This window comes from Vipera ursinii, assembly GCF_947247035.1.
Source record: "Vipera ursinii genome assembly, chromosome: 1".
Classification (NCBI taxonomy): domain Eukaryota; kingdom Metazoa; phylum Chordata; class Lepidosauria; order Squamata; family Viperidae; genus Vipera; species Vipera ursinii.
In genome coordinates, this window is record NC_139512.1 from 240,245,065 (window position 1) to 240,271,914 (window position 26,850).

Sequence of the window (26,850 nt, forward strand, 5' to 3'; positions counted from 1 at the left end):
GCATTAGTTTGGTAGTAGCCAGGTCTCTCAGTTAGTACAACTTCATAACAAAAGGCTACTTACATAAAAAACAATCGCCCAACCTTTCTGGTAGAAAAAAAACTTGCATTTAGTGTATTGTTTTCCTTACCTATAACTTACACTGTACAATATTTAATATTTTACAGTCTTTTGTTAAAATGTTTCCAATTCCAGTTTCACTCTTGCATTATTATTATTACTAGCTTATAAGAAGAACATAATTCTGAAAATAAATGCTTAACAAAAATTATAAGAAAACTGAAAAACAAACTCAAAACATATTATCATCTGAGAAACGAGGAAGTGTTCCACTGCTAGAACAGTAAGATAAAAATGCAGCATATAACAATAATAGGATGGGATTCCCATTTCCTTAAAAATGTATCAAAACTACAGTTTTGGAATTAGACAAATAATGCTGATAATTTCAGATGTTAAAACTTTTGTATGTGGCGGTATTTTGACATATTAAGCATGTAGCAGTCACGTTCATATGGAATTCTCTACACCTATGAAATATGCAGTATTTCCACATACCAAGGGGCCACTTGGAGGAACCCCAGATGACCATGTTGCAGGTGCTACTTTGGGTTGCCAGTTGGCTCCTCCCGTTAACTTCTTTTCTCCTCCACTCCACTGAAGGTCTCCCCTAAGACAATCAATGATTTAGAATACGAGTGCTAACTTATTGACAGGCAGAACTGCAACCATAGCAAAGTTCTGGGCTGGAATCTTACTGACATAATTACATTATTACAAGCTGGTATAAATTTCAAATCAGCATGACTGAATCTCCACCAAGCATAGGAAAAAAATGCAATTTTTAAGTGTTTGAATGACAAACAGAAAAGAGAATTTGATACCCATTAACTGCACTCCACAATGCAGAAGAAACTGCTTCATCCATCTCGATTAATTAAGTACTGCTGTACCTCTTCATATTAATTCAGGAACAGAGGTATTCCTGGATTTAGGATTAGACATTTAATGACCATTTGAAGTTACAAAGGCCTGAGAAAAGGTGACCTATTGTCTATAGAGGCTGGGTGAAAGAGCTGCCTGCCAAGGAGAGATGAACTGCTTCAGTGAGGTGAAGAAATGGAACTAGGATCCTGATGATGTGAGTTTCATTTCTGCACCCCTTGGAAGGAGTTCCCTTTGGCACAGAGAAATGACATCCACAGAATGCAGGAATGTAGCTCAGATTCTGATGATTTGAAGTCCATTTTTGCACCCCAACAAAGAGAGTTCCCGTCTGGACTTCCAGTTTTGCATCATGGCAAGACGGACACTGAAAGGCAGGGCTCTGCCTTCTGTGCCAGATTTCACCCTGCTAGGGGTCCTAAAAAGGGCCTAAAGTCACCCCAAAGAGGCGATGAAGAAGGAGGGGTGTCTCGTTGATCATGGAGAGATGGCGGTCTTTCTGTCTGATCCGAGAAAAGCCCTCCAAACCGGCCGGGGAAAGATTGGCTACATTCCTATGGCCAGCCATTAGCTACTGACAACCGAAGAAGAAAAGCACCAATTAATACATCGTAATCACCATGTTTGGAACTGGGTGAGAATAATGATGCTTTTCTTACTATTTTACACTTGAATTTCTAGGGAAAGGCTCCCAAGAAGCTAAAAACCTCTGAGTGTGAATGTAAGCAGCGTTTTAATTTCTATGGGGGACAGAAATACACAATACTGAAGTGGAAGTAACAAAGCTACAGTTTTGAAATTTCAGAACTGAGATAATTGTTAAGATTTTCTCTTTGGAAAAAACAACATTGAAGTGAAATATAAGAAATCAATCCTTTTAAGAGTAGAAAATGGATTTTAAATGACATCTAGTCGTGGATTTGAGTACAGCACTATAACTAGCTTCCTGGCTGCTTGGTGACTCCTAGCTTAAGGGAGAAAAGCTGGCAATAAAGGAAAATATTTTGACATACTTATCACCCTGACCTTTTTGGACTATAAACACCTACTGAGCTTGGACATTTAATCTCTAGAGTTAGTGGGAGAGAAAGAAAAATTTGACCTTTGATTATATCTGCCTGGGAGAGACTTTTGAGGGAGGTTGAACACTTTGAACATTGTGGATTGCCTGACTGACAATTTTTGGATGCCTAAGACAAAGGATCACTATAAAATATTGCTTTTGGGACTGGACCTATATTCTGGAATCTGATTATAAAGTATACATATAAAGTTCAGAAAGCTAGAGGAAACTTTGTTCTACTCTTACTGACACTGGTGATATTAGAGGATCTCCAGGAATGATGCCTGAAGAAAAAACAAACACCTTTCAGAAGGAAATATACTCTATGCTACAACTAATCCACCAAACAATTGTTGCATACAGAGGACATAAAAAGAAACCATAATGAGACTAAAAATAATTTAGATAATATAAATGAGCAAATCTCCAAATTAAATCTACAACTAGAAAGTTCACAGACGACTACAAAGTATGAACAAATAAACTAGAGATTGGAAGATGAAGCAGAGGAAATGGACCTACAGATGGAAGAGAGGAAAGAAGGGAAATATAAACTACAAATAAAATACTGCAAGAACGGCATAATAAATTATTGGAATATCCAAACATTGGGAAACTTGACCACACATCAGCACAGGAAAAAAGAGGGGTCGCTGTATATATTAGAGAGACAATAGATTCTCAATTGGTATATTCAGACAAAGAAGGAAGAATCTTAATGGTAGAAATATATCTACACCAAAAGCAAACACTGCTAGTGGCAATTTATGCACCAAACAACATTCAAGAAGAATTTTATAAAAACCTACACAGAAAAATAATAGAAATGGAGTACCAAAATATTTGTTTAGTGGGGGATTTCAATGCAATAGTAGATGGAAAAATTGATTATAAAAGCAATAAAACTGGGAAAACTGGAAGATTACCCAAGATATTTTTTGATATGGCGGAGGAAATTGGAATGCAAGATGTCTGGAGGGAGAGTAACCCACAAAAACTGCAACACACCTTTTATTAAAACAGTCAAAAACCTTGGTGAAGGATCAATATGATTTGGATGACTGCTGACATGAGAATGAACATACAGGATATTGAGATAGAAATAGGCACATGGGCAGACCATAACCCTCTGAAAGCGATTTGGAAAGGAATACAAAAAAGACCAAGATGGACTTTAAATCAATCTATATTAAAAGAAAGAGAATTCATAGAGCTAGCGAAAAAAGAAATGGAATTTTTCTTCAAAGAAAATAAGAAGATACAACATTACAAAATGTATGGGATACAGCTAAAGTGTATTTTAGAGGCATAGCTATAACATATATGGCAAAGAAAAACAAACAGAGAAGACAGCAATATGTATTAGTAAAAGAAAAATTTGGAAAGTTAGAATCAGAACTGCAAAAAAATCCACAAAAAAAGACTTTGAAAAGAGAAATGGACATAATAAAACATAAATTAAATCTGTTAGACTCAGAAAAAGTGGCAGAACAGATAAAGAGAGCAAAACAGAACTTTTTTGAAAATGCCAATAAACCAGGAAGATGGTTAGCTTATAAACTTAAAAAACAGAGAAGAAAACGATACACAACTTACTAGATGTGAAAGGCCATCTACAATTTAAAATGAAGAAATAAAAAAGATTATCAAAGAATACTACAAGGAATTGTACGATAAGAGGAAACCTCAAGAGAGAGAATTGTAAAATATCTAGAAGAAAATAATCTTCCAAAAATCTCAGAGACATTTAAAACTATGTTAGATGAAAAGGTTACAATGATGGAAATATCAGAGGCCATAAAAAGGTGGAGTTATATAAGAATCTTCAAGAGACACTAAGTGAACCGCTGAAAGATGTTTGTAATTTTATTAGAAGCTAGACTCCCATCTACATGGATGGAAGCAAATATTACTCTAATACCAAAAGAAGACTCCGATTTGACCCAGATTAAGAACTACGGACTGATTTCACTGCTCAATGTGGATTATAAAATTTTTACATCAATAATGGCTGAGAGACTGAAAAAATACTTAGTTGAATTTATACATCCAGATCAAAATGGCTTTTTACCGAAGAGACAAATTAAAAACAACTTAAGTGCGATAATAGACGTATTAGAATATTATGGGCTACATCCAGGGAAACAACTGGCACTAATATTCTTAGATGCCCAAAAGGCATTTGATAATGTCTCCTGGCAATTTATGATTCAGCAACTACAAATAATGGACTTTGAACAGAATTTTATAAATATGATAAAAACAATATATAATAAACAGACATTCACAGATTGTGAATGGAGATTGTACTGAGAGCTCTGAAATAAGAAAAGGCACAAGGCAAGGATGCCCACTATCCCCTCTGTTATTCATCTTCACTTTGGAAGTTTTAAATAGAAATATTAGACAAGATACAAAAATTAAAGGGCCGGGGATAAAAGGTGAAACATATAAATTACAAGTATTTGCTGATGATTTAGTATTTATTTTGGAAGAACCTCCTTGGACTGTTACTATTGTGTATGACCTGGACTGTTTTCTTTTTGACCGTGCATTTTTGTTTTTACACCACCTCAAAAGTAAAGTACTTTTTGCTTTCACAACTCAGTGTACTCTTGTGGTTACTGTGTGACTCTTACTGCTCTCAGTACCCTTCCTTGTCTGTGCAACTCTTTGGTAGCACAAGGAGACCTCTACACAATAATTCTCTAACAGAAATACTTGGGTATATACCTATCAGCCAAATGCTCAACAATAAAAGAAACAACTATGTAAGGCTATTGAAACAAATAAAATTGGACTTGGAAAAGTGGAAGAATTTGCAATTGTCAATGCTAGGAAGAATTGCTACAGTCTAAATGAATATATTGCAGAAGATTTTATTTTTATTCCAAACAATTCTGATAAAACTTGAGAAAAAATTATTCCAAGATTTAAATTCATGAATTTTGAAGTTTGTTTGGCAAGGAAAGAAAGTTAGAATAAAGATGAAAATGTTACAAGAAGCTAAGGAAAACGGAGGTTTTGGGCTACCTGAGTGGGCTTTGTATTATCAAGCATCTGTATTAACATGGGTGAAAGAATGGATAACTCTCAGAAATAAAAGGTTGTTATATTTGGAGGGACACGATTTACAATTGGGATGGCATGCTTTTTTGTGGTATGGGAAAAATAAAATTCATAAGTATTTCCAAAATCACTATATAAGGAATGCTTTGTTAACAATATGGGGAAAAATAAAAACTAAAATATATGTAAAAATTCCAGGGTGGCTATCAATGATGGAAGCTTTTCTACATCCAAACTTGGTAGACTTTGAAAATTTTTGGACATATAGAGATATTCTAAATACTGATGGGAATTTAAAATCGAGACAAGAATGGGAAAAACAGAGAACCAACCTGTCGTGGTGGGCACATCTACAGATGCAAAATAGATATGAAAAATACATGAAATTGTATGGGTTTTATAAAGAACAAACTGTATTTGATAAGATATTGTTAACTTCTGATGAGAAATTAATTAAGAAAATGTATAATCTTTTGTTCACTGGATCATGGAGAAAGCTAGGGAGTTCCAGAAAAACATCTACTTCTGCTTCATTGACTATGCTAAAGCCTTTGATTGTGTGGATCACAACAAACTGTGGCAAGTTCTTAAAGAGATGGGAGTACCAACACAGACATCTTATTTGTCTCTTGAGAAACCTATATGTGGGCCAAGAAGCAACAGTGAGAACTGGACACGGAACCACTGATTGGTTCAAAATTGGGAAAGGAGTCCGGGAAGGCTGTATACTGTCGCCCTGCCTGTTTAACTTACAGTATATGCAGAGCACATCAAGAGAAAGGCAGGGCTAGATGAATCAAAAGTTGGAAATAAGATTGTTGGGAGAAATATCAACAACCTAAGATATGCAGATAATAATAATAATAATAATAATAATAATAATAATAATAATAATAATAATAATAATAATAATAATAATAATAATTTTATTTATATACCGCCCTTCTCCCGAAGGACTCAGGGCGGTGAACAGGGCAAGAATAAAAAATACAAAGTTACAAAAGTTAAAAAAAGAATTAAATATATGCCCACTAAAAACAGTAAGTACAAATATTAAATAACAATAAAAAACCCCACCCATCCCCCATCAGGCCAGCTTGTTCGAATAAAAATGTCTTTAGGTCGCGACAGAAGGAGCGAAGATCGGGCGCCATCCGGAGCTCAACCGGTAACTGATTCCATAGCTCCGGGGCGCCCACAGAGAAGGATCTACCACTCTAATGGCAGAAAGTAAAGAGGAACTAAAGAGCCTCTTGTTGTGGGTGAAGAAGGAGAGTGCAAAAGCTGGGTTGAAACTTAACATTAAGAAAACCAAGATCATGGCATCCGGCCCTCTCAATTCCTGGCAAATAGATGGAGAAGAAATGGAGGTAGTGACAGATTTTATTTTCCTGGGCGCCAAGATCACTGCAGACGGGGACTGTAGCCAAGAAATTAAAAGACGCTTGCTCCTCGGGAGGAAAGCCATGGCAAATCTAGACAGCACACTAAAAAGCAGAGACATCACCCTGCCAACAAAAGTGCGTATAGTCACGGCTATGGTCTTCCCAGTTGCAATGTATGGCAGTGAAAGCTGGACCATAAGAAAGGCTGAGCACCAAAGAATTGAGTCCTTTGAACTATGGTGCTGGAGAAGATTCCTGCGAGTCCCTTGGACTGCAAGGCGATCAAACCAGTCAGTCCTAGAGGAGATCAACCCTGACTGCTCTTTAGATGGCCAGATCCTGAAGTTGAAACTCAAATACTTTGGCCACCTAATGAGAAGGAAGGACTCACTGGAGAAGAGCCTAATGCTGGGAAAGATTGAGGGCAAGAGAAGAAAGGGACGACAGAGAATGAGGTGGCTGGATGGAGTCACTGAAGCAGTAGGCGTGAGCCTAAATGGACTCCAGAAGATGGTAGAGGAAAGGAAGGCCTGGAGGAACGTTGTCCATGGCATTGCGATGGGTCAGACATGACTTCGCAACTAACAACAACAACAAAAATAATCTTTTGTTAATTTTGGAGATGGAAAGTGAACAAGTCAAAGAAACAAAGATAAGGTGGGCGAAAAATTTTGGTTATAATATAGAACTAGAAAAATGGCAAAAATTATGGGAGAGAAATTATAAATTGACAATGTCAACTTTGTATAAAGAAAATCTATATAAAACGTTTTATAGATGGCACTTGCCACCAGCAAGATTAGCAAAAATGTTTAAAAATATGCTGGAAATGTAAACATAACTCAGGCACGTATTATCATATTTGGTGGACAGGTGATAAAGCAAAGGCTTATTGGAAAAAGATACATGCTTAGTTATAAAAAATGTTGGAAGAACATGTGGAATTTAAACCTGAACTTTTTTTATTAGGTGTAATGCCAGAAAAGTTTAATAAACAAAGTTTATATTTAATTCTACATATCACAACAGCAGCAAGAATAGTCTTTGTGCAATACTGGAAAAATGAAGAAGTACCACCAGAAGAAGAAATAATTAAAAAAACATTGGAACGCGCAGAGATGGACAGATTAACTATGAGATTGAAAGATAAAGAAGAAACAGAATATTACCAAATCTGGGAGTCATTCTACAAATGGCTAGACAAAAAAACCAAGGATTAGGAATTGACTATGTATTAGCGCTTTTGAATCCAGACAGCATGCTGGTTGAAAAATTAATATATGTATGTAAGAGAAAAACTAATAAAATCTTTATAGAAAAAACAAATAAAATACTGCAAGACTTATCCATAACAATGAAAATGCAAAAGACCCTTTATCCCTTAAGTCTGCAAGATGCACCTGATGACAAGGAAGAAGATTTTGGGGAATGGAACATAGAGCTTTCAGGGGAAATGTTACAATTTGGGAGACAAAAGATGAGAGGAGAAATTGAGTTGCTTAAGGAACATAAATGGGTGGAATTCCCCCCCCCCCAAAAAAAATATCCTACCTAAATTGTCTTCCTCATGCCAAGCAACTTTCATAAAAATAGAAAGAAAATTCCTAGGCGATTTAATTCCCTTGGCTTGGAAAGCTACTTGGCAAAGAAAAAAAGCAAGAGTTACATTTCAAAAATAAAAGATTTGACCTATTAGAGGGGGCGTTATATGTTTAAATACTTGTTTGAATATGATTAAAAGAATGGATGACCTTTAGATATAATTAGATTTTATAATGAAAGATATGATTTAGAATTAAAATAGCATTTTTTCTTCTTCTTTTAATGTGGGAAATATGAAAATAAGAGGATTGGTATGAATAAAACTTTAGCTATATAAATGTAATTAATATTGAGAAAATCATAACTGACAAAGATACTTTAAATATCGATGGGAAATCAAACTTTAACAAGAGCATGAAAAACAGGATATTGATTTATGAATTGATATTATTTTTACTTGTATATTAGTAAAATATGATGAAGATGTTTATATCTAACTTTATATACATCAATAGTATTAAGAATTGTTAATTGTGTAATGAGGGGGAAAATGGAAAAAATATGGGGAAGAAAGGAGGACCAGGGAAAAAGTACTGGATTGTGCAGTACTGAATAGATTTATATTGAAGAAGTCAGTTAAATATGTGAACCCAGACATGTTGTTTACTAAGCTCTTAAAAATTAATAAAACTTTAAAAAAGAGAGTTCCCGTCTGTGTGCAGAGGAAAGATTAGAACCTCCTGAAGATCTGAGTTTCATTCTGCACTCTGCAGAAGAAATTGTCTTCCATGCACACAGAGAAGCTGATATCATTTTTGCTCTTTCAGGCAGAACGTAGAAAAGAGAAGGAAGCCGAAATCCAAGGAGGGAGCATTCTGTAGAAGCAGCACAGTAAGGTAAGGAGCACAGGGTGTCTCAGGTGGACGGGAGAGGACTTGAGAGGCCAGTGCAGGCCAAATGTAAGTGTCTCTCCTGCTGTTGTGATTCCTTGCCAGCCAGTGGATCTGGCAGTTGAGTCAGATGAGGGGCCTGGGGTGACATTAAGAGTCAGAGGAAGGCTCTGACGAGCTCCAAGACTTACAGTCGGACGAGGAGCCTGGCCCCTCTACTCGCGCTCAGGCTGAGACACAGCTGTGCTGGGAGCCTGAGTTGGACAGTGATGAAGAACAGTTGGGACAAATCCAGGATGCACGAAAGCGCAGGCAAGAGAAGCGAGTACGACAGAGGAATGAAATAGGGCGACTCCAAAGGCAAAGGAGAAGGCATTAGGAAGCCTCACCTTGGCTGAATTATGAAAGGGAAGGTGTGGGAGGTGCTGGCTGCCGAAGGCAACCGTTCGTATTGAGGATCGAGTTTCTGTGGACTGTGTTTGTTTGACTTGGACACTGACTCAGGTCTGTGAGAATAAAAGGGGTTGGTTTTTTCTTGTGGTTCCTGCCTGTTTCTTGGAAGAGGGGTTTCTCCTTGTGAGCATAACAAGGACTCACGTAGGCTGGGACAGAACACCTGCTTGGATTTCAACAGGGAAGATTTTCAGTTCCTGTGTGGAATCTCTTAGGCCAGGGGTCCCCTACTTCCGGTCCATGGACCAGTACCAGGCTGTGGCATGCCAGCAACTGGTCCGCACAAAGAAGGAAAACCCTATCCACAGGATGCAGCAGCACACAAAACCACACCCTCTCTGGTCCACGGAAAAACCTCTCTCCACGTAACCGGTCCCTGGTGCCCTAAAGGTTGGGGACCTCTGTCTTAGGCTCTTTCTCCCCACACACATGCCAAATGGGACTCCATCCACGTAACAACATCTGTGATTGTTTGACAACCATAACCAGGAGTGCTGGGTCTGTGGTCAATGAGTGAAGCAGACACATGGGCAGTCACGTGACATCTCATTTAATGACTGCTTTGCTTAATGGCCCAAATTCCAGACTTAATTGTGGTTGTAAGTTGAGGATATCTGTGATTGACACTTGTTTTTTAGGAAAGGTGAAGAAATGGTGAGAATTATTGATATTACATTATGTTGTAAAAATCTGATCTTTTGGATTGTAAAAAAATAACATTTTAACTGTTTTGCAAAATCATTCTACCTTTTGCAATATTAGATCTAGATCTATAATAATGATTAACCACCACCATCAAAAAGCTATATATGGATTATATAAAAATACTGACTTTCTATGCTAGAAAGTAGAGAAGGGAAATACACAACTATCTGGGACTTTGAATTAACCAGCTACTTACTTCTTTGATGTGGTACCAGAAATTCCAAGATCTGCAAAAGAAACCAGGAATGTAAAAGATTGTTTCATGTGATAATAGTTGTCAAGACATATTTGTCCACCAAATCATTAGACAACCTAGGTTTAGCTGACTTAGGCAGCATCCAGTCAGTCATCTAAAAGTTACAATAAACTATAATGTTATAGTTAGATTTTATATATAATTACACTGTATCTCTGAAAACTTTCTTATACCAGTCACTGATGTCATAACTCTACCTGATCGAGACCTCAACTTACATGATTATTTTCTTGATTACTTTACTCGTTTACACTTTCTTGATTACTTTCCAAACTATAAATACACAGGACATAATAAGCTAAGTTTAAGAAAATGTAAATTGTCCCTCCATAAAATCATTATTTTTATATTTTCCGCTTTAAAGGCTACTCCTAGAAATATGTTTTGTTAAAGAATGTCAATGAAATGGACTGAGCAATATGAAAACATGATACACCTTAGTCTCAAAGTTCAGGATGAGAAAAGGAACTTTCTGTAACAACCTAAGTGATAACACAACTACACTGTCCTCCCACGGAAGGGAAGAAATACACCCTTCAAAACATACCATAGTAACTGAACTCAGGAATAGCCAACTGGTGCAAAGTGTAAAAAGATCAACAGTCATAAAAAAGGAAAATCACTGTCAAACCAAACAGTTTATCTAACTTACTTCCTACTAAGTTTGCAAGAGAGGAATCAAGATCGCTTCCAATGGGTTTGGCTGCAGCTGAAGCAATGGCTGTGCCTACACTGGACAAAGGCTGACCAGTTTGCATTGTAGTGGGCATAAGGAGATCACCTAAGCCATCAAACACTGCAGATTTAAGAAAATCAGTAGATTAGGAAACATACTTTTTCAGATAATTAAGCTTTCACATAATCAACAGATGCTTAAATGGAGTATTCACAACCTTCTAAAAACATACACTACTGATCTTTGAACCATCACACAGGTTTAATGTCAACGTAATGCCAACGGAAGGCATGCATGCTTTTTGACCAACACATTGAAATACATGAATTCCAAACATACTACAGTAAGACAAAGCATTAGACAACACTAATTATTTAAACTATGAAAACAGTCCATGTTGCTATACTGCAAACTTTATGTTTCTAACACGGATATATGGAAGAATTGGTTCACATATTATTGTGTCCACAAATCTAATGAAAATGCTACCATTTTCTGGAACAGCAAAAAAAAAGTCAATTTGACATTACTTTCACCCAGTATGGCCCCTAAAATTAACTCAGGGAAGCCCTCAGGTTTTCATATTCCATTTCTGGATTTTTCCCCACAACACTTGAACCAGACTTTTTAATATCTGATTCCAAAGGAATCATAATTTATTAGCCAATCAGCTATTTAAGACTTACAGGAGGTTTTTTGAGATGTGAGTATTGAAACTAATTATTATTTCCTGATTTACAGATTTGGAAGGAATCATAATTAAGAATTGTCTCTTATGTAAGGATTATTTTTTATTAAACTATTGACAAGAACAAAGGAAGCTAGAAAGCAAAATACTACAACCCACTTTTGAATGCGCTCTAGGAACAAATTCAGGGAGAGAAAACAATTGAGCCCGTAGAGAGAAAGTAAAGTAAAAGACAAAGGTTTGTGGGGCAAACATTGTTTTTACTGTTGACTAACACACCCTGGGAGATTCAAAAAAATTTCCAGTGGGTAGGAAATCTTTTTCAGGTGGAAAGAGCACTCATTAGGTGCTTTCAAGTTTGTGCCACTGTTAGCAACCACACAGTATGATCTGCTCCTTGGAAATAGCATAGGTACTAGGTGTTTGGAAATTCTTGTAAAATAGGGGGAGGGAGGCCATGGCATCTTGTGAACATACCTATATGGGCTGAAACAAACCATCATCTCCTCTACCCGACATTAGGAGAGGAAGAGGTTACTGAATGGGGCACGTTTAGAGTCTCTATTGCCAGGGAGAAATATTTGTCTTGGCTGTATTAATACTGCCATTGGATAAGGTGAGGGTCTTTCTCCTTATAGACTGTGAGTGAAGTCATTACTGCTCTGCTGCTAATAGAAACACTGCAGAGGTCATGTGTTATTTACCATGCAACTAATATCAGGTTGCCTGGGTTTGAGATGGATTTCACAAAGAACCCACTGATTTATGTCTTCCAATTTACCATCATGATAAACGGACAAATATGGATAAGGTATGGGTTGCTCTAGAGTAGTGTTTTTCAAACTTGTGACTGGGTGGAGGTCAACTCCCAGAATTCCCGAGCCAAGAAGAAAATGGCATTGAAGGTTCAAATGACAATCATATAATCATGATTGGCACTTGTGGCTTTAAGTCAAATGGGTTGCTAAGCACCCAGATTGTGGTCACATGACTGCAAGGACGCTGGAACAGCTGCTGACCAAATGGTTGTAGGTGGAGGAGTATCTATAACAGGGGTGTCAAACTGCTGACCCACAGGCCACTTGCATCATGCGGAGGCCGTGCCCTCCCTAGATCTGGCAATGTGAAAAAAAGTCACGATACATCGTGACACATCACATGATGCAGCGAGTTGGACACCCGCGATCTATAATACCAAAAATATCAAAAAAGCCAACCAATATCGTCTCTCTGTACCTAATGAAACAGAAATATCTAATCCAGCCAACATTACATAGTAACACGAATTCACATCAGATACAGTAGGCATGCTAATGTTAGTAAGCAGAGTTGCACTATGCTCTGGCAAGCAGTAACTAAAGCAAACTACTACTAAACTATTTGGTTTCTTTACTTTTTTTCTGTCGCAGGACTCACCCAAATGGCAAATTTGTAGCAAGGCCCCAGCATGGAAGTAGACAATGAAAGAGACACAAACAGAAACGACAGAGCAGTAATGAAAAGTCAAGCCTTGTGTCAAAGGACAAAATACCCTGGACCTCTTTTATTTTTAAATTCTGGTGCCATGCACGCTTGGGAAAGGCTCCGGAGAACAGCAGCACCACATATCCATTTGCTGAGTGTACAGGAATAAGGTATCTGCAATTTCAGGAGTGTCTTTTTAAATGAGCATGCATATGAAGCACATGCAAAAATACAGAATATATGCGCTTCGGTTTGATGTGTTCTGAAATCCTATGGAAGAGAACCGAGCAGAAGGAACTGTGTTGCAAACTGTATATTAAAAGTAGTATTCTACATATTCAACAGTTTCCAAAATAGATGAAATACAAAAACAAATACTTTGGACATCTGGGAGAATTACAGTAATATATTTTGGAGACGAAGGCTGCACAGAGCAATCCTTTCACTCACCTGAGGGATCAAAGGAACTGCCAGCAGGGGCAGGAGTTGGGGCTGCTCCAAATGCTGCTTCGAAATTGGGCTGCAATATATTAGCCTGAGCTGGTGTGATGGGAGAAGGTGACGGAGATGGAGCAATAAAAGAACCTCCAAAGCCTTTTTAAGAAATTTAAAAGAAAGAAACTGTTAGTCTAATGCTAAGGACTAAACCACAGGCTTGAAAAAACATCGCAACTGGCTTTGACAAACGAAGTTCCTTTCCTCTTCCTGATAAGAATATTATTATTGTTTTCGCAGTGAAAGTAAAAGGCAGCAAGGATGAATGCAGAAAAGTAAGGGGGGATTAGCAAAATTCTGAATGAAAAGGTATAAATTGGGGCAATGAGCAACAATTGGGAAGTTAAATGTGGATTCACACCAGATAAAGACTTTGCCCTGCAGATTTTTGCTCTTCTACTGGTCACTGGAAAACATACCAATGAGAAACTTTTATTTAAAGAAAACATGTTTTGTCTGAAAGTGTTGATTCCCAAAATAAATAATATACAACAGAAGTATAGCATGCATAGGAATGCATGAAAAGGTTAGAGCATTGTTCAATAGAGAGTAAAGGTACGGATGTATGGTGTTCCTTTTGTTACATAAATGTATGCATATATACAAGTACCTAAGGAATGCCTGTTATAGGTCTATTGTTGTCAGGGATATATTCAGTAGTTTGGTAGGCAAACATGTTGCAAACCTAAATGATTTATAACAAATATCAGATACTTGTACAATGCAATAAGGCAGTGATCCTCAACCTTTACGGCTTGGCGTCCCACCAGGGGGGAGAGAGGAACCAACCCACTGCTTGTGCAAGTTGAGCTGCACAAGTACACATCTGGCTGCCGCTCACATAAATTGAGCTGCGCAGCTGTGCGCCAGCCTGCCACTTGTGCAAGTAGAGCTCCATGGGTGTGCGCTGGCTGCCGCTGACAAGTTGAGTTGCCTGTGTGTATGCACCAGGCCACTGCTTGTGCAGCCTGGTTCCGAATGGGCCATAGCCCGGGGGTTGGGGACCCTGAAATAAGGAGTGTGGATCTGAAAATTAATGTACTGATGTGAAGGCATTTGTGTTTGATAGGCAAAATGGAATAATTACAACTGATATATAAGTGGCAAAACATAAAGTAAACATATGAATTGTGTACCTTAGTAAATGTTTTCTAACCATGAGAAAATGGAGACATTTTGAGAAATAAAAAAGTAGTGGGTAGCATGTATTATAAAAAATGAATGCAAGCAAAAAAAGTGAAACGGCTATCCATAAAAGTGTGCTTCTGCTAACTTTGTAAGGGTTGGGAACATCAAGAGAAATGAAAAACACTAATTAGAAATTGTTTACTTAGAAGTAAATGTGGAAAAACAAGAAGAGATAGGGCCAAAAATGGATGCTGAAAGAATACAGACTGAACACAAAAGTCAGTGATCGCTATGAAAGGATTTAAAGTTTGGTGATATACAGATTGAATGTTTATCAAATTACAAATGTATAGGAACAGTGATTGTTGAAAAGGGGAAAACTGATAATATAGTGATTGGAGTTAATACGATTTTCAGATAAAGAAATGTAAGACGTTATTACAGTTTACTCCTCCCCCTTTTCTCTGCAGTTTGCAAAATGTTGCCTGACTTCACAAGGAATTACCACAGCTTTTTTTTTAAAGTTACCTTTGTATCTGTGTAGAAGAAAGCTTACACGTTTACATTTATTCTTTAAAAATTAATCTCAGTGACGGTTCCTTGACTATTTTTTTTTTGTCACAGTACAGAAAAGATGCAATAAAAGCAGGCACAGCCTTTCTTAAAAATAACACAATTACATTTCATTACCAGCTAATAGGTCAGTAGAAGAAGAAGTACTAGAAGCCGCTGAAATTGCAGGTTGGGGCTCTGAAGGGCCACTTCCAAATGCATCTATGGATTTTTTCCATGAGGCAGCAATAAAAGATAGCAGAATTTAAAGATACTATAACTATATAAACATGTAACATTTGGAGGGAGAATACAACTACGAATATAATTTTCAAGACCATAGAGGAATGATTGGTAAAATATAGTCTGAGAAATAGTTGTAGCTGTGTAGGAGAAGGAGTGGGAGTTACTAAGTCCGTTTGTAGCTACGTAGAGCCTCCAGGCTGATTCCTCTTTTGACTTCATCCCCAGGTTCTGCCACTCCTTCTCCTACAATTGTTCTAAAACCAGAAGAAACCAAAGAAAGACCCAGACAATTTCAGAAGTGTGACAGTTGTACTGATGAGACGTGATGGCAGTGAGAAGTTTTTCGATGGGAATATGACTACAAGAAAACTGCTAGCTTTCTAACTATCTATGGAAATTCTCAATCATCCAGGTCATAGTTATCCCAAAGATGCTTTTTTCACAAGGCAATTGGACTTTCTTGTTTTTATTTGAAGACGTTTCGCTTCTCATCCAAGAAGCAAGGACCACTGGTTTGAAAGAGGGGTCAAAGAGGCCATCTATGTCAAAACTGAACAGCCCTCTCTCAACAGAAGGGGAGGGATAGGACATCATCTATCTTCAGTCTACAACATAGTCCTTTTAACAGTTCCAAGAAGGCTCCACACCCATTTGCACTACTCAGGTGACCCTGAAGACACAGATAAGTCTCCAGATAGCATTAACGACTTGCTAAAAGAATGCAATGAACTGTCTGCAGGAGTATAGGTAAAGGTAAAGGTTCCCCCGCACATGTGTGCTAGTCGTTTCCAACTCTAGGGGCCGGCGCTCATCTCCGTTTCAAAGCCGAAGAGCCAGCGCTTGTCCGAGGACGTCTCCGTGGTCATGTGGCCGGCATGACTAGACGCCAAAGGCGCACGGAATGCTGTTACCTTCCCACCGTAGTGGTCCTTATTTTTCTACTTGCATTTTTACGTGCTTTCTGTTCTGTACCAGCCTGCTACCGGCCCTGCAGAAAAGGCAGGGACAACCCCTCTACAAACGGCAAGAGGCTGGAATTAAGCCTGCCAAATTTATTAACATAAAACAGAGCAAAACAAGACACCAACCATGAAACAGGAGCTATGAAACAGGAACTAATCAAGCGGTTGCCTTCAGCAAACCAGCCCTCCCACGCATTCCCCTTTTATACAGTTCAGGGCGTGGCTTCTCTCTGCCTCCTTCCGAGGTGCCCCATTGCCTTCCTCTGTTTACTCCTGATTGACTGCCTCCTGCGTCGGGCGTCCTTGAACAGGGCCAGCTGTGGGTCATCTTCATCCACGCTGTCAGGCTCACACAGCTGGGTCTCCGTCGTGACCAGGTGGGAGGGGCCTCGCTGAGGGCTCTCATCAGCAAGATCTTCAACCCCCTCAGCAAATCTTCAACACCCCCCTCCTCCTCTGAGTCGTCCGACCCAACTGCCGAACCCACAGGCTGACCCTGAATCACAACACTTTCGAACTGCTAGGTTGGCAGAAGCTGGGACGAGTAACAGGTGCTCACTCTGCTACGCGGCACTCGGGATTCAACCCGCCAAACTGCTGACCTTCTGATCAACAAGCTCAGCATCCTAACCCAGTGAGCCACCGCGTCCCTTTCTGCAGGAGTATACATCTTTCCATTCCCCACCGTTCAGTCAGAGCTGAAGAAGCTTCTTGGATGAGAAACGAAATGTCTTCAAAGAAAAACAAAGTCTAGTTGCCTCATGAAAAAGCATCTTTGGGGTGCTAGTTTTCTAAGAGCCTATTCTCTTCCTCATTTCTCCAAACTACTTTGAAACTAGCTTTACAACTCCATGCAGACCTAAATATTCTGCTGCTGCTGCAAAATATAGGCCCTGGATCTCCCTTTCCCCACAAACCATGCAGAAAATAAATAAAATGTATTGTCACTTCCCTAGTATCAGTTCACATTTTCTTAAGATTTTGTATGTACTTATCTGGCGGTCTGAAAAAATATGTCTAAGCAAAAAAAGGGTAGCTGCAAAATTCCAAGCCACCTATTGTATTTTGAAGTACATTGCTAGCTCTGTTGATGAAAGGAATAGCATGCTGGCACTTCTGCTTTTTCCCCCTCAGTATCTGTATCCATAGTTACATGAGGGTGTGTGTGGTTGTGCAGTGAGAAGATATACTGTAGTTCTAAACAAATCCTACACAGAGGCATCAGGACACTGAAGGTTGATGGGAAAGCAGATACTCTCAATGAAATAAGAAAGGATGGGAAAGTATTTGGTACCTTGCCATTCACAAAGCAGCCACTTAAGAAATCAAAAACAAAAAGTACTGTGAACAGTCTGGTGCTTTGCAATTACCAAAAAAATGAATGCAGACAGTAAGGATATACAAAGCATTCGAATAAAGTGATTTGCAACACATGTCACAGGGGAAAAAAAAGTCAATGGAAGTTTTTGTTTGTTTGTTGAGATATCTACAAGTAGACACAAAAGATGCAGCTCCTGAATATTCTCTTTTCTAATCCATTGTTTCCTTCTTTTCCTCTTTACATCTTATCTACCCTTCCACCATCACAGGCTCTCTCTGCACATAGGAACAAGACAACTTATGCTTGTTTCCACAAACATGCAGTCCCACAAGGATAATTCTTTACTGCCTCGCTTTCCTTCTCTGATTCTCGTTTCAGGAAAACCAAGCAGACAGATTGTTCCAACACCTACTGAGCTGCCTTGTCTGCCTGCCTTTCAATCTGTCTTTGGCAAACACATAACAGGCATCAGAGCCTCTACAGTAGAGCAATGTTTCCCAACCTTAGGAACTTGAAGATGCGTGGACTTCAACTCCCAGAATTCCCCAGCCAGCATAGCTGGCTGGGGAATTCTGGGAGTTGAAGTCCACGCATCTTCAAGTTCCTAAGGTTGGGAAACGCTGCTCTAGAGAGACTAACTGCTATGAGGCATATGGAATACGGATTGCTCTTCATTTGATCAAGATGGAGGTTGTACCAAAAAAGGGAAATATATCAACAGTATCTGCAGGAGGAAAAAAAAATCACCGTATTTAAAATGGATCAATTTTATCTATGAAATTTAATCAGTGTGCTATCAAATAATAAGTTTCATATCTATAGCTAGTCTGTAAATCTGGGGACTTCCCTTAATTTATACTGAAATTCTGCTTCCGATCATAAAAAATGTAACGTAATGTAATGTAAACATTCTGCCTGTATCATCACTGCTCTAATGAAAGTTGTCATCATTTATGCTTCTCCCCTTTACATATCTAATGTTTTCTTGAGTAATATTACAAATTATGAAGAACATGCCTTTTGATAAAAATCAGTAAGTTTGTGCTTTATGCTTGACCACAGTTATACTGCTCCCTTCATGATTTGTAATTAAAAGACAGTAGATGCTATGTAGAAAAATAATTTCAATGTACATCCCAAAAGCCCATACACCAACCTGGGCATTTTATGGCCCCCAGACCACATCTGGCTTTTTTGGGTGTGCCTATCAAGCCCGTGTGAGGTCAATCGGAAATTAGAAATCAAAGGTAAATAAGTATATGTTACATACACAATACAACTGTATTGCTTTTATTTTGAAGGTATTTTTTTCAATTTACGTATGTGCATCCATGTGTGTGTGTAGCCCTATTTGTTCCCCCCCCAACACACACACAAAAGTCCCCATTTCTCATATAAAATCCCTCCACTCCATCTCTAACCTACAAATACGGTAGATAGCAGATAGCTGTCAAGAGAAATATACCGTACATGCTATAGAGAAGCATAATTGTAAAACTGAAAATTGCATACTGTAGGAGGAAGAATGAAATAGTTACTTGAATAAGGAGTTTCATGCATGGAAATAAGGACAGACGACAGTAAAAGAACACCCAAACTGCATTTCATAACACTCAAGTTAGAAAGCAAATGAAGCACAACATAGCATAATAAAAGTAACTGTTGTAAAACGTTGAATTGCTGGCAAAGAAAAATGAAATGAACCCTGAAGTGAAATGGGAAGTACTTGAATGGTGAGGAACAACAATACCCACCACCAAACAGGTCAATCACACCTGAAGAGTCCACTTTAGCCGGGGAAGCAGTGGGCAGGGACGATGGTGCTGCAAATGCATCCACTGGAGTAAGCATGATAATATTTAGTAAAAGCAAATTAGGAATGATGAGGCCATTTTCCTTGAATCCACAACACAATATATATATATATTGGAAAGACTTGGAAAAACTAAATTCCCTTTAGATTTTTCACAGAGTATTCACTATAAAAGCAGCATGTTTAAAAATTAGGTTGAAAAGAAAAACTGTTCTGGGCCATTTTTTATTTATTTTGTACACACGCAGTAATATGTGTGTATGTGTGTATGTATTATATTAATGTATTTATGCCTTGGTTTTATATTATTGCATCTGCTCAAGAGCTGTTGTTTTCAGATTTCTCATTTCATCCATTCTATAGGAATTCCGGTTAATTCAAAATATGATACAATTTTACAGCCAGATATAGTTAACTTTCTAGAATTTAAACTATAGATTTCCTGGATTCTGGGTAGCATGAAAACGTCCTGATCATGGAAGCTTCCTGATCCTTCTTTTGATAAGCTGTGGAGGACAATATTATGATCCTAGAAAAAGCCTAAAAATGCTTATTAATATAGCAGGTAACTGTCACTTAGAGCCACATCTAAACTGCTAGGTAAATCTGTCAAAAGGGAAGGTGCTATTAGACTACCGTGTTTCCCCAAAAGTAAGGCCTACCCGAAAATAAGCCCTAGCTTGATTTTTTGGGGTAGGCCTAATATAAACCCTACCCCGAAAATAAGCCCTACTCCAAAAATAAGCCCTAGTTTTGGAGTGAGGGACAAACCTAAAAATCAAGCTATGGTGGGGGTGTGGAGCTGCACCCACTTACCTTGCAGCTAGGCTTTTCCTCGCCCACCCGCTTCTTCTGCGGTGTCTTCTGCAGCCAGCTCTGCATTTCTCAGTCACGGGCCTTTCTGGAAGGCCACTGCAGCCAAGAAATGAGCTATAGATTCAATTCATAGCTCGGTTCTGCAAGATCTCTGCAGCTGAGGACCGAACTATGGATTGAATCCATAGCTCGGTACTCGGCTGAATAGGCCTTCCTGAAAGGCCTGACTGCAAAATGCAGGCCGGAATGCAGCACCTTCGGCTGCAGAAGAAGTGGACTGGCTGGGCGGGGCTGTCAGTGCCGGAGGTGAATAAGACATCCCCCGAAAATAAGACCTGGTGCTTCTTTTGGAGGGAAAAAAAAAGACCTGATCTTATTTTCGGAGAAACACGGGTAGGTAGCTCATAAAGCTTTCTTCCTGGATTATGATTATTAATAAGCTCTCCAGGTAGCTTTTGACTCTGTCCATCTTTCAGCAATGATTTGAACAGGATGTGGAGTGTAAACTGCATATAGAAGTCTGTAAACAAGATTAGCACTATAAATTAGCAGAAGCTGGCACACGTTACCTTCCTAAATAAAAATAATTATGTTTTCATTTTTTATTATCAAACTTTTATGTAGGATTGACAATCTCATGTTCTAGGTCAATGCCTTGCTTGTACAAGGCTTATACAATCTAAAATTTGGGGGAGGGAGCTGCCTCTTTTCAAATATAATGGCACAAATGTGCTCAAAGGCAGCAGCCCTCAACCTTTTGGGTGCCAGGGACCAGTCCGTGCAGGGCAGTTTTTCCGTGGACTGGGGGGGGGGAGAGTGGTTTTGCACACCGCCTGGATCCTGCGTGTGTGCAGATGGGGGCTTCACTCGCTTGAGCGGCCCAGTTCCTGGTGGGCTGCGGACCGATGCGGGTCCACGGATCAGGGGTTGGGGATCCCTGCTCAAAGATCATCTAAAGTGACACAGGGAATATTCAGGAGATCAGCTCAGTTTTGACATTACTAACTTTTCAATAGTTTAAAACTGATCACGTTTCACAGGTGTTTTGGAAAAAAGGTGACAAGTCACACAAATACAAATAACTTAGGTCTAAAGAGAATGCACCTACCTGATAACAGATCACCAGTGAGAGAATTCTCGGGCCCAGGAGAAGCTCCAGTAGTTGGAGAAGAAAAAGTATCTTGCAGAAGCCAAAGAAAAATTACATGAAGATTAGAGATAGATATGTATATGATTGACAAAAAAATGCTCAGCAATCAAATAAAATAGATATTTAAAAACACAGACTTGGATTATTATAGGACAGAACCTTTTATATATATTTACCTGTCCCAAACAGGTCTATTGTAGGAGCTGCATCTGACTTAGGTGGTGGAGGAGCATCAGCAGGTGTGGAGTCAAACAAATCTAGATGACGAATATACTGTGTCTTACTAATTTATATCTCCATGTCATGAAACTTGTTTGTTTCTAAGAATAATTGCCATACAGACTAAATATGCAAAAAAAGACTGTTTGTATATGCTGAAAATCTAATTCACCCCCAAAAAATTTCAGTGGAAAGATAGAATTAAATAAGTTACCACCAAAGATATCTAGAGGAGGAGGAGGAGCAGAGGTGGTGGTAGTGGTGGTAGTAGTAGCAGATGTAGTAGCAGTAGTGACAGTAGCAGTGGCAGCAGCAGCAGTAGTAGCAGGGGCTGGAGGGGCCACAGCAGCAGCTGGAGTAGGACTGGTTGAGGAAGTAGCTGCACTAGTTGTAGGGGTAACTACAGGAACGCTGGTCTCAGTTGGCTTCATAGCAAAGAGGTCCAGCTCAGGAGCTGCATTGCCTTCTGATGGGGCAAAGGGGTCTTGTAAAAGGAAATGGCAGAATATACAAATATATAAAGGATTAGCTGGGAAGGACAGGAAAAGTCACACCCTGTGTGGATTAAATCACACACACACATATCACAATTTATACATACATGCGAAAAACAGAAATCAAAGGCACAGCTTGGTTAACCACTGTTGATTCTCTGACATTGGTACTAATAGGAGCCCAACTGCCCACATGCGTTTTCCCTCTCCCTTGAACTAAGGCGCTTTGAAAAGTTCTGCTCATCATTGTAGAAATCTTCTACCAGCTATATGCAAGATTCAGCATTGTTAACATTTTTCAATGAAGAAAAAAAAAAAGCTTTGGTGAAATCATGTAGGAGTGCTTTCCTGACACAATTTTTGTTCGATTTAGAACTTTTGTCCAAATACCTTGGGGAAAATGTTTTTTTTAAAAAAACAAAACAAAAACAAAAACCATACTTAAGTGACAAACATACTGCCATGAAGTTTATTTTAAGTAGTATGACACACACACACACACACCAACCACGACAGGCGAGCTAATGAGATGGAACCCACCATTTCCTGAACATGCATCAAGAGCTGCTGCTACAGGGGTTGGGGTAGCTGGTGCTGGTGCCCCTTCAGGTGCTGTAGGGGCTTCACCAGGAGAAGCTGCAAAGGCATCTTGAGGGCAGGTTTAGAAACAGAAATTAAGAAGAAGAAAAAAAGAAGAAGAAAATATAGTAAAAGAACCAAGTTAAATAGCATAAAAAAAAATCCCTTATACAAAATGCGGGTTCGTAGGGTGACAGTTGCATTTGTTTTGTGCAACTACCAAGAGTTTTCAAACTAAATTCAACCCATGTAATTATATTAGGCAGCGATGATTGCAATAGTCTGCAAGTACACACAAGGTAAGCAGAAAAGCTAATGGCGAAAAATGCTCCTTGTATAAGGGTCTTGAACAGCATGCATATGTACGGTAACAGCACTGGTGATGTTACCTAGTTAGGGTAATGAAACGTCTGCAAGAAAACAAGCATCAAGGACCCCTCATTTCAACCCTGAGCTACAAATATTCTCCTTCATTGGTATGCATATGTAACCTCCAAGGGGGGAAAACCCTACTAAATAAACATAAAAATCATTCAGTAACCATACATTTAACAGAGTAACTTTTCCTGTTCTGTTAAATTGTTTCATATATTCTCTAAGATTGGGGAAGTAAGGTAAAAAGTAAAGGAGCCCCTGCAGATTTGCTTGCCGACTTTAGAAGGTGGTGGTCATCTGTTTCAAAGCTCTTTCTGTGGTCATGTGGCCAGGATGATGTGCTGTTACCTTCCCACTGAAGTGGTATCTATTTATCTACTTGCATTTGCATGCTTTCGAACTGCTAGGTTGGCAAGAGCTAGTATGAGGACGGGAGCTCACCCCGTCACATGGCACTTGGGTCTTGAACCCAGGCTGCCGGCTTTCCAGCCAACAAGCCCAGTGTCTTAACCACGGAGCCACTGTGCCACCCTTGGGGGAAGTAAAGTAGACTAAAAAGTGTTATTTGCACTTCAATTACAACTCCTCTTAACTTGGATTACAGTAATTATACCCATACCATTCTAATAATTCAGGTGACATTATTGGCCTTATTTATTTGCAGAAGCGATACACAAAGCAATTCACACCATTGCAAGGGACTCGTCAAGCTTGGGATGTGTGCAAAAAGAACTTGTCTCCCTAAGACTACACTCCAATAATGGTAGGAAGTCAACCAATTGTCTATTTTTTCTTGCACACATCAAAGGCTATAACTTTGATCGCCTTTTTAGCAATTCACGAGCAAGTGGGATTAAGACTGTGGATCAAGGCCCAATCTCCTTTTCAAGAACACTCTAGGAAGGGGGAAATGGGAACCTTCTGCTTCTGGATTTAAATTTGCTTCATATAGTATAACTGAAAACAGCCAAAATCAGGACATGTTTTCTAATTCTTGCTTGTGTCAATGAATCGCAGTTCAAACTAATTCCCAATTAAGATACTGAGGCAAAGTATGATTGGTTCACCACTTAGCAAACAGGAATTTATGGCTTGTTAATGGCTAACTTTGGGTCAGAGATGTTAGAAAGTACAGTATTACGCTGAAACACTGATTCTTTTGGTAGGACTACTTTCTTGCCACTAGTGTTTTCTTTTCATCTCCTCCAAGAGTATTTCTTGTCATCGGAGGAAATTTTTCAGAGTGGCCATAGCAGTTCAGATCAAGTAGCTTAAACCACAGAAGTAAAAATAGCGGCACTTGATTGCTGTTCCCTCAGGTATCTCACAGTTAAAACTTCAAGGCAATTTTAAGGATAAGCTTAGCTTTACTACTATACATCATGAGAACGTTCTCAATGACCAGTTCCAGTCACTTTAAAGAAGGATATTGATTCTAATCTTTTTCTCTGCCATCCTCAGAGATAAAAATTCACTAGCTTGTTTATGCAATGCTAAACTATCCTTTAGAGTTAATCAAAACAAGCCCTCCTTTATCAACTAGCAGAGAAAAATATAGACTGCAATTCACATGTGCTACAAGGTTGAGAAATAAAGCATTTGCACTTTCTACAACTAGAGACACCTAGAATTGTCCATTGGGTTGTGAGAAACAGAAAAAGGCTAGGTCTAGTTTTCTAAATTCAAATCTAGAAAATCTCTTGCCTCTAAATAACGTTACAGCTATGAAAAAAGTAGTACCCAATTACTTCACTCTCTATTAGTTGTGTACAGTATTACAAACTCTGCCAACTCCAGCAGCATTTAGACTGGACAAAATGATTAGAAGAAATGGGGAAATACTGAAGTAGCCACAATGGTGGGGAGTTTGAAAAGGCAATTCAGAATTAAACCAGGACACTGTTGGTTTTGCTGCCATGCAATTTCCCACTAGAAAGATCAATTTCTCTAGAAACAGGAAGACTCACATGCTTATTAAGACACAGACAATTTAATGTTAAAAATATTCATCCTTGAAAATAAAAATCCTGCTGCCTTTTCTAAAAAGCTCATATAGACATGCATCTGATTTGCAACAGAACAAGTTAAAGCTGCCTTTAAGATCTATTAAAGAGCAAAGTAATAAGAAAAAAAGCAACAGGAAATGGAGTCTGCCAAATTCTCATTGTGCTGAACTTGTATTCTAATAAATGAAGCCTTTAAGCAATTTTGTTTTGCTTAACACGTTACAGAAAACTGTATGGCAGTTGTCCAATAACTGAGAACATTTCAATTTCAAGAACTCTAGTTAGCTAAGGTAAACAGGAAGCTTTACCCTAAATTCACACTGAAATGCTGAAAGCAGATACTGAAAATGGGGTAAAATTTCACAGCTGTTATATTGGAAGCATTTTGCTTACCTGAAGAATCACTAAATCAATTGTATGTTTGTTTTACAGTATGTACTTTTCCTTCTGAAAAACTTTTACCTCATAAAATTGTATTATTCTGTAGACTACAAGTTAGGGCAAGAGAAGGGCCAACCTCCTCTCCCCAGTCTGGCATAACATAGCTAATGGTGATAACTGCAGCAATACCAACAGATCTATTTCTCCCATTCAGAGAAAGAAACCTGTACAATATTTATAACTAGCTTCTCTGGTAAGCAGATATTTTTGCTTAATTACGCAAAGTTCAATTTGCTTTAGAGGGTTTAGACGATACAGTTGGGGTACTAATTGGCATTTCCAAGTCAGATTGAATATAGCTTCAGAACAAGGGACTGCCCATAAGTGTGTGTGTGTGTGTGTGGGATTAAATTTTTCTATATGTCTCAAACACAATTCCCCCCCATTGTTATTTGCAAGGAAAGAGATTCACACTACTTAACACATTTATGATGGGTAAGTTAGCTCCATCATATTCCTATGAAGATTACTTCTCAGAATCATTTTTGCACAGGGCAATATGCACGTCGGGTCCCTTTTCAAGAATTTTTTATTAATTCAGTAGGTGAAGTGAAGAAAATTACCCAAATTGATTGGTGTTTTCTCCGTCCTCCCCATGTTTCAGTTGAGAAAGTGGCAGCAAAATAAATAAACTAACTAACCTCCAAAGAGATCCACCTCAGCAGCAGCAGTGGTAGTTGCAGAAGTAGTTGCTGACTCAGCAGTTGCAGGAGGAGGAGCTAGGGTAGGTTCTGGTGCAAATGGATCTGAAATCTGTGGTTCAGAGGTAACACTGGAAAATCCAGCCAAACTGTCTACATGCGTCCATACAGGAAGATCAAACAGGAAGAGTAAGCAGAAAAGGCCAAAGTAACACTAGATTGCACAGTAAAATAAATTAAACAGAGACAGGCCTAGTCTAATTGAATATTTAAACATTTCAGCTGGAAGAACTGCTTAGAAATCAAGCATTACTCACCCTCTCCCAGGAGGTCTGTAAAATGTCCATTAAAAGAAAGCATTGTAAAAAAAAAATAAGGTTAAGAAAGTCAACATGCATGCTACTCAGAAGTCATTCTCTGCCAAAATGGGGCTATTTCAAATCAACGGGATGCTGCTCTAAGTCCAGATATGTCAC

General features: G+C 38.7%; 1 protein-coding gene across 1 annotated transcript in view; it reads right to left on the bottom strand.

Moving 5' to 3' along the window:
- The window catches only part of SNAP91 (synaptosome associated protein 91), a 96,734-nt gene that overhangs the window by 4,392 nt on the left and 65,492 nt on the right, over nt 1–26,850 (bottom strand). Inside the window, exons 14-25 of the mRNA XM_083377774.1 lie at nt 26,375–26,527; nt 22,873–22,980; nt 22,053–22,322; nt 21,796–21,876; nt 21,578–21,649; nt 19,595–19,678; nt 15,450–15,533; nt 13,587–13,730; nt 10,961–11,104; nt 10,249–10,279; nt 559–670; nt 64–87 (exon numbers count right to left, since the gene is read on the bottom strand). Of these exons, the coding sequence (XP_083233900.1) occupies nt 64–87; nt 559–670; nt 10,249–10,279; nt 10,961–11,104; nt 13,587–13,730; nt 15,450–15,533; nt 19,595–19,678; nt 21,578–21,649; nt 21,796–21,876; nt 22,053–22,322; nt 22,873–22,980; nt 26,375–26,527 (1,307 nt within the window). The remainder of the gene's footprint in view (nt 1–63; nt 88–558; nt 671–10,248; nt 10,280–10,960; nt 11,105–13,586; nt 13,731–15,449; nt 15,534–19,594; nt 19,679–21,577; nt 21,650–21,795; nt 21,877–22,052; nt 22,323–22,872; nt 22,981–26,374; nt 26,528–26,850) is intronic.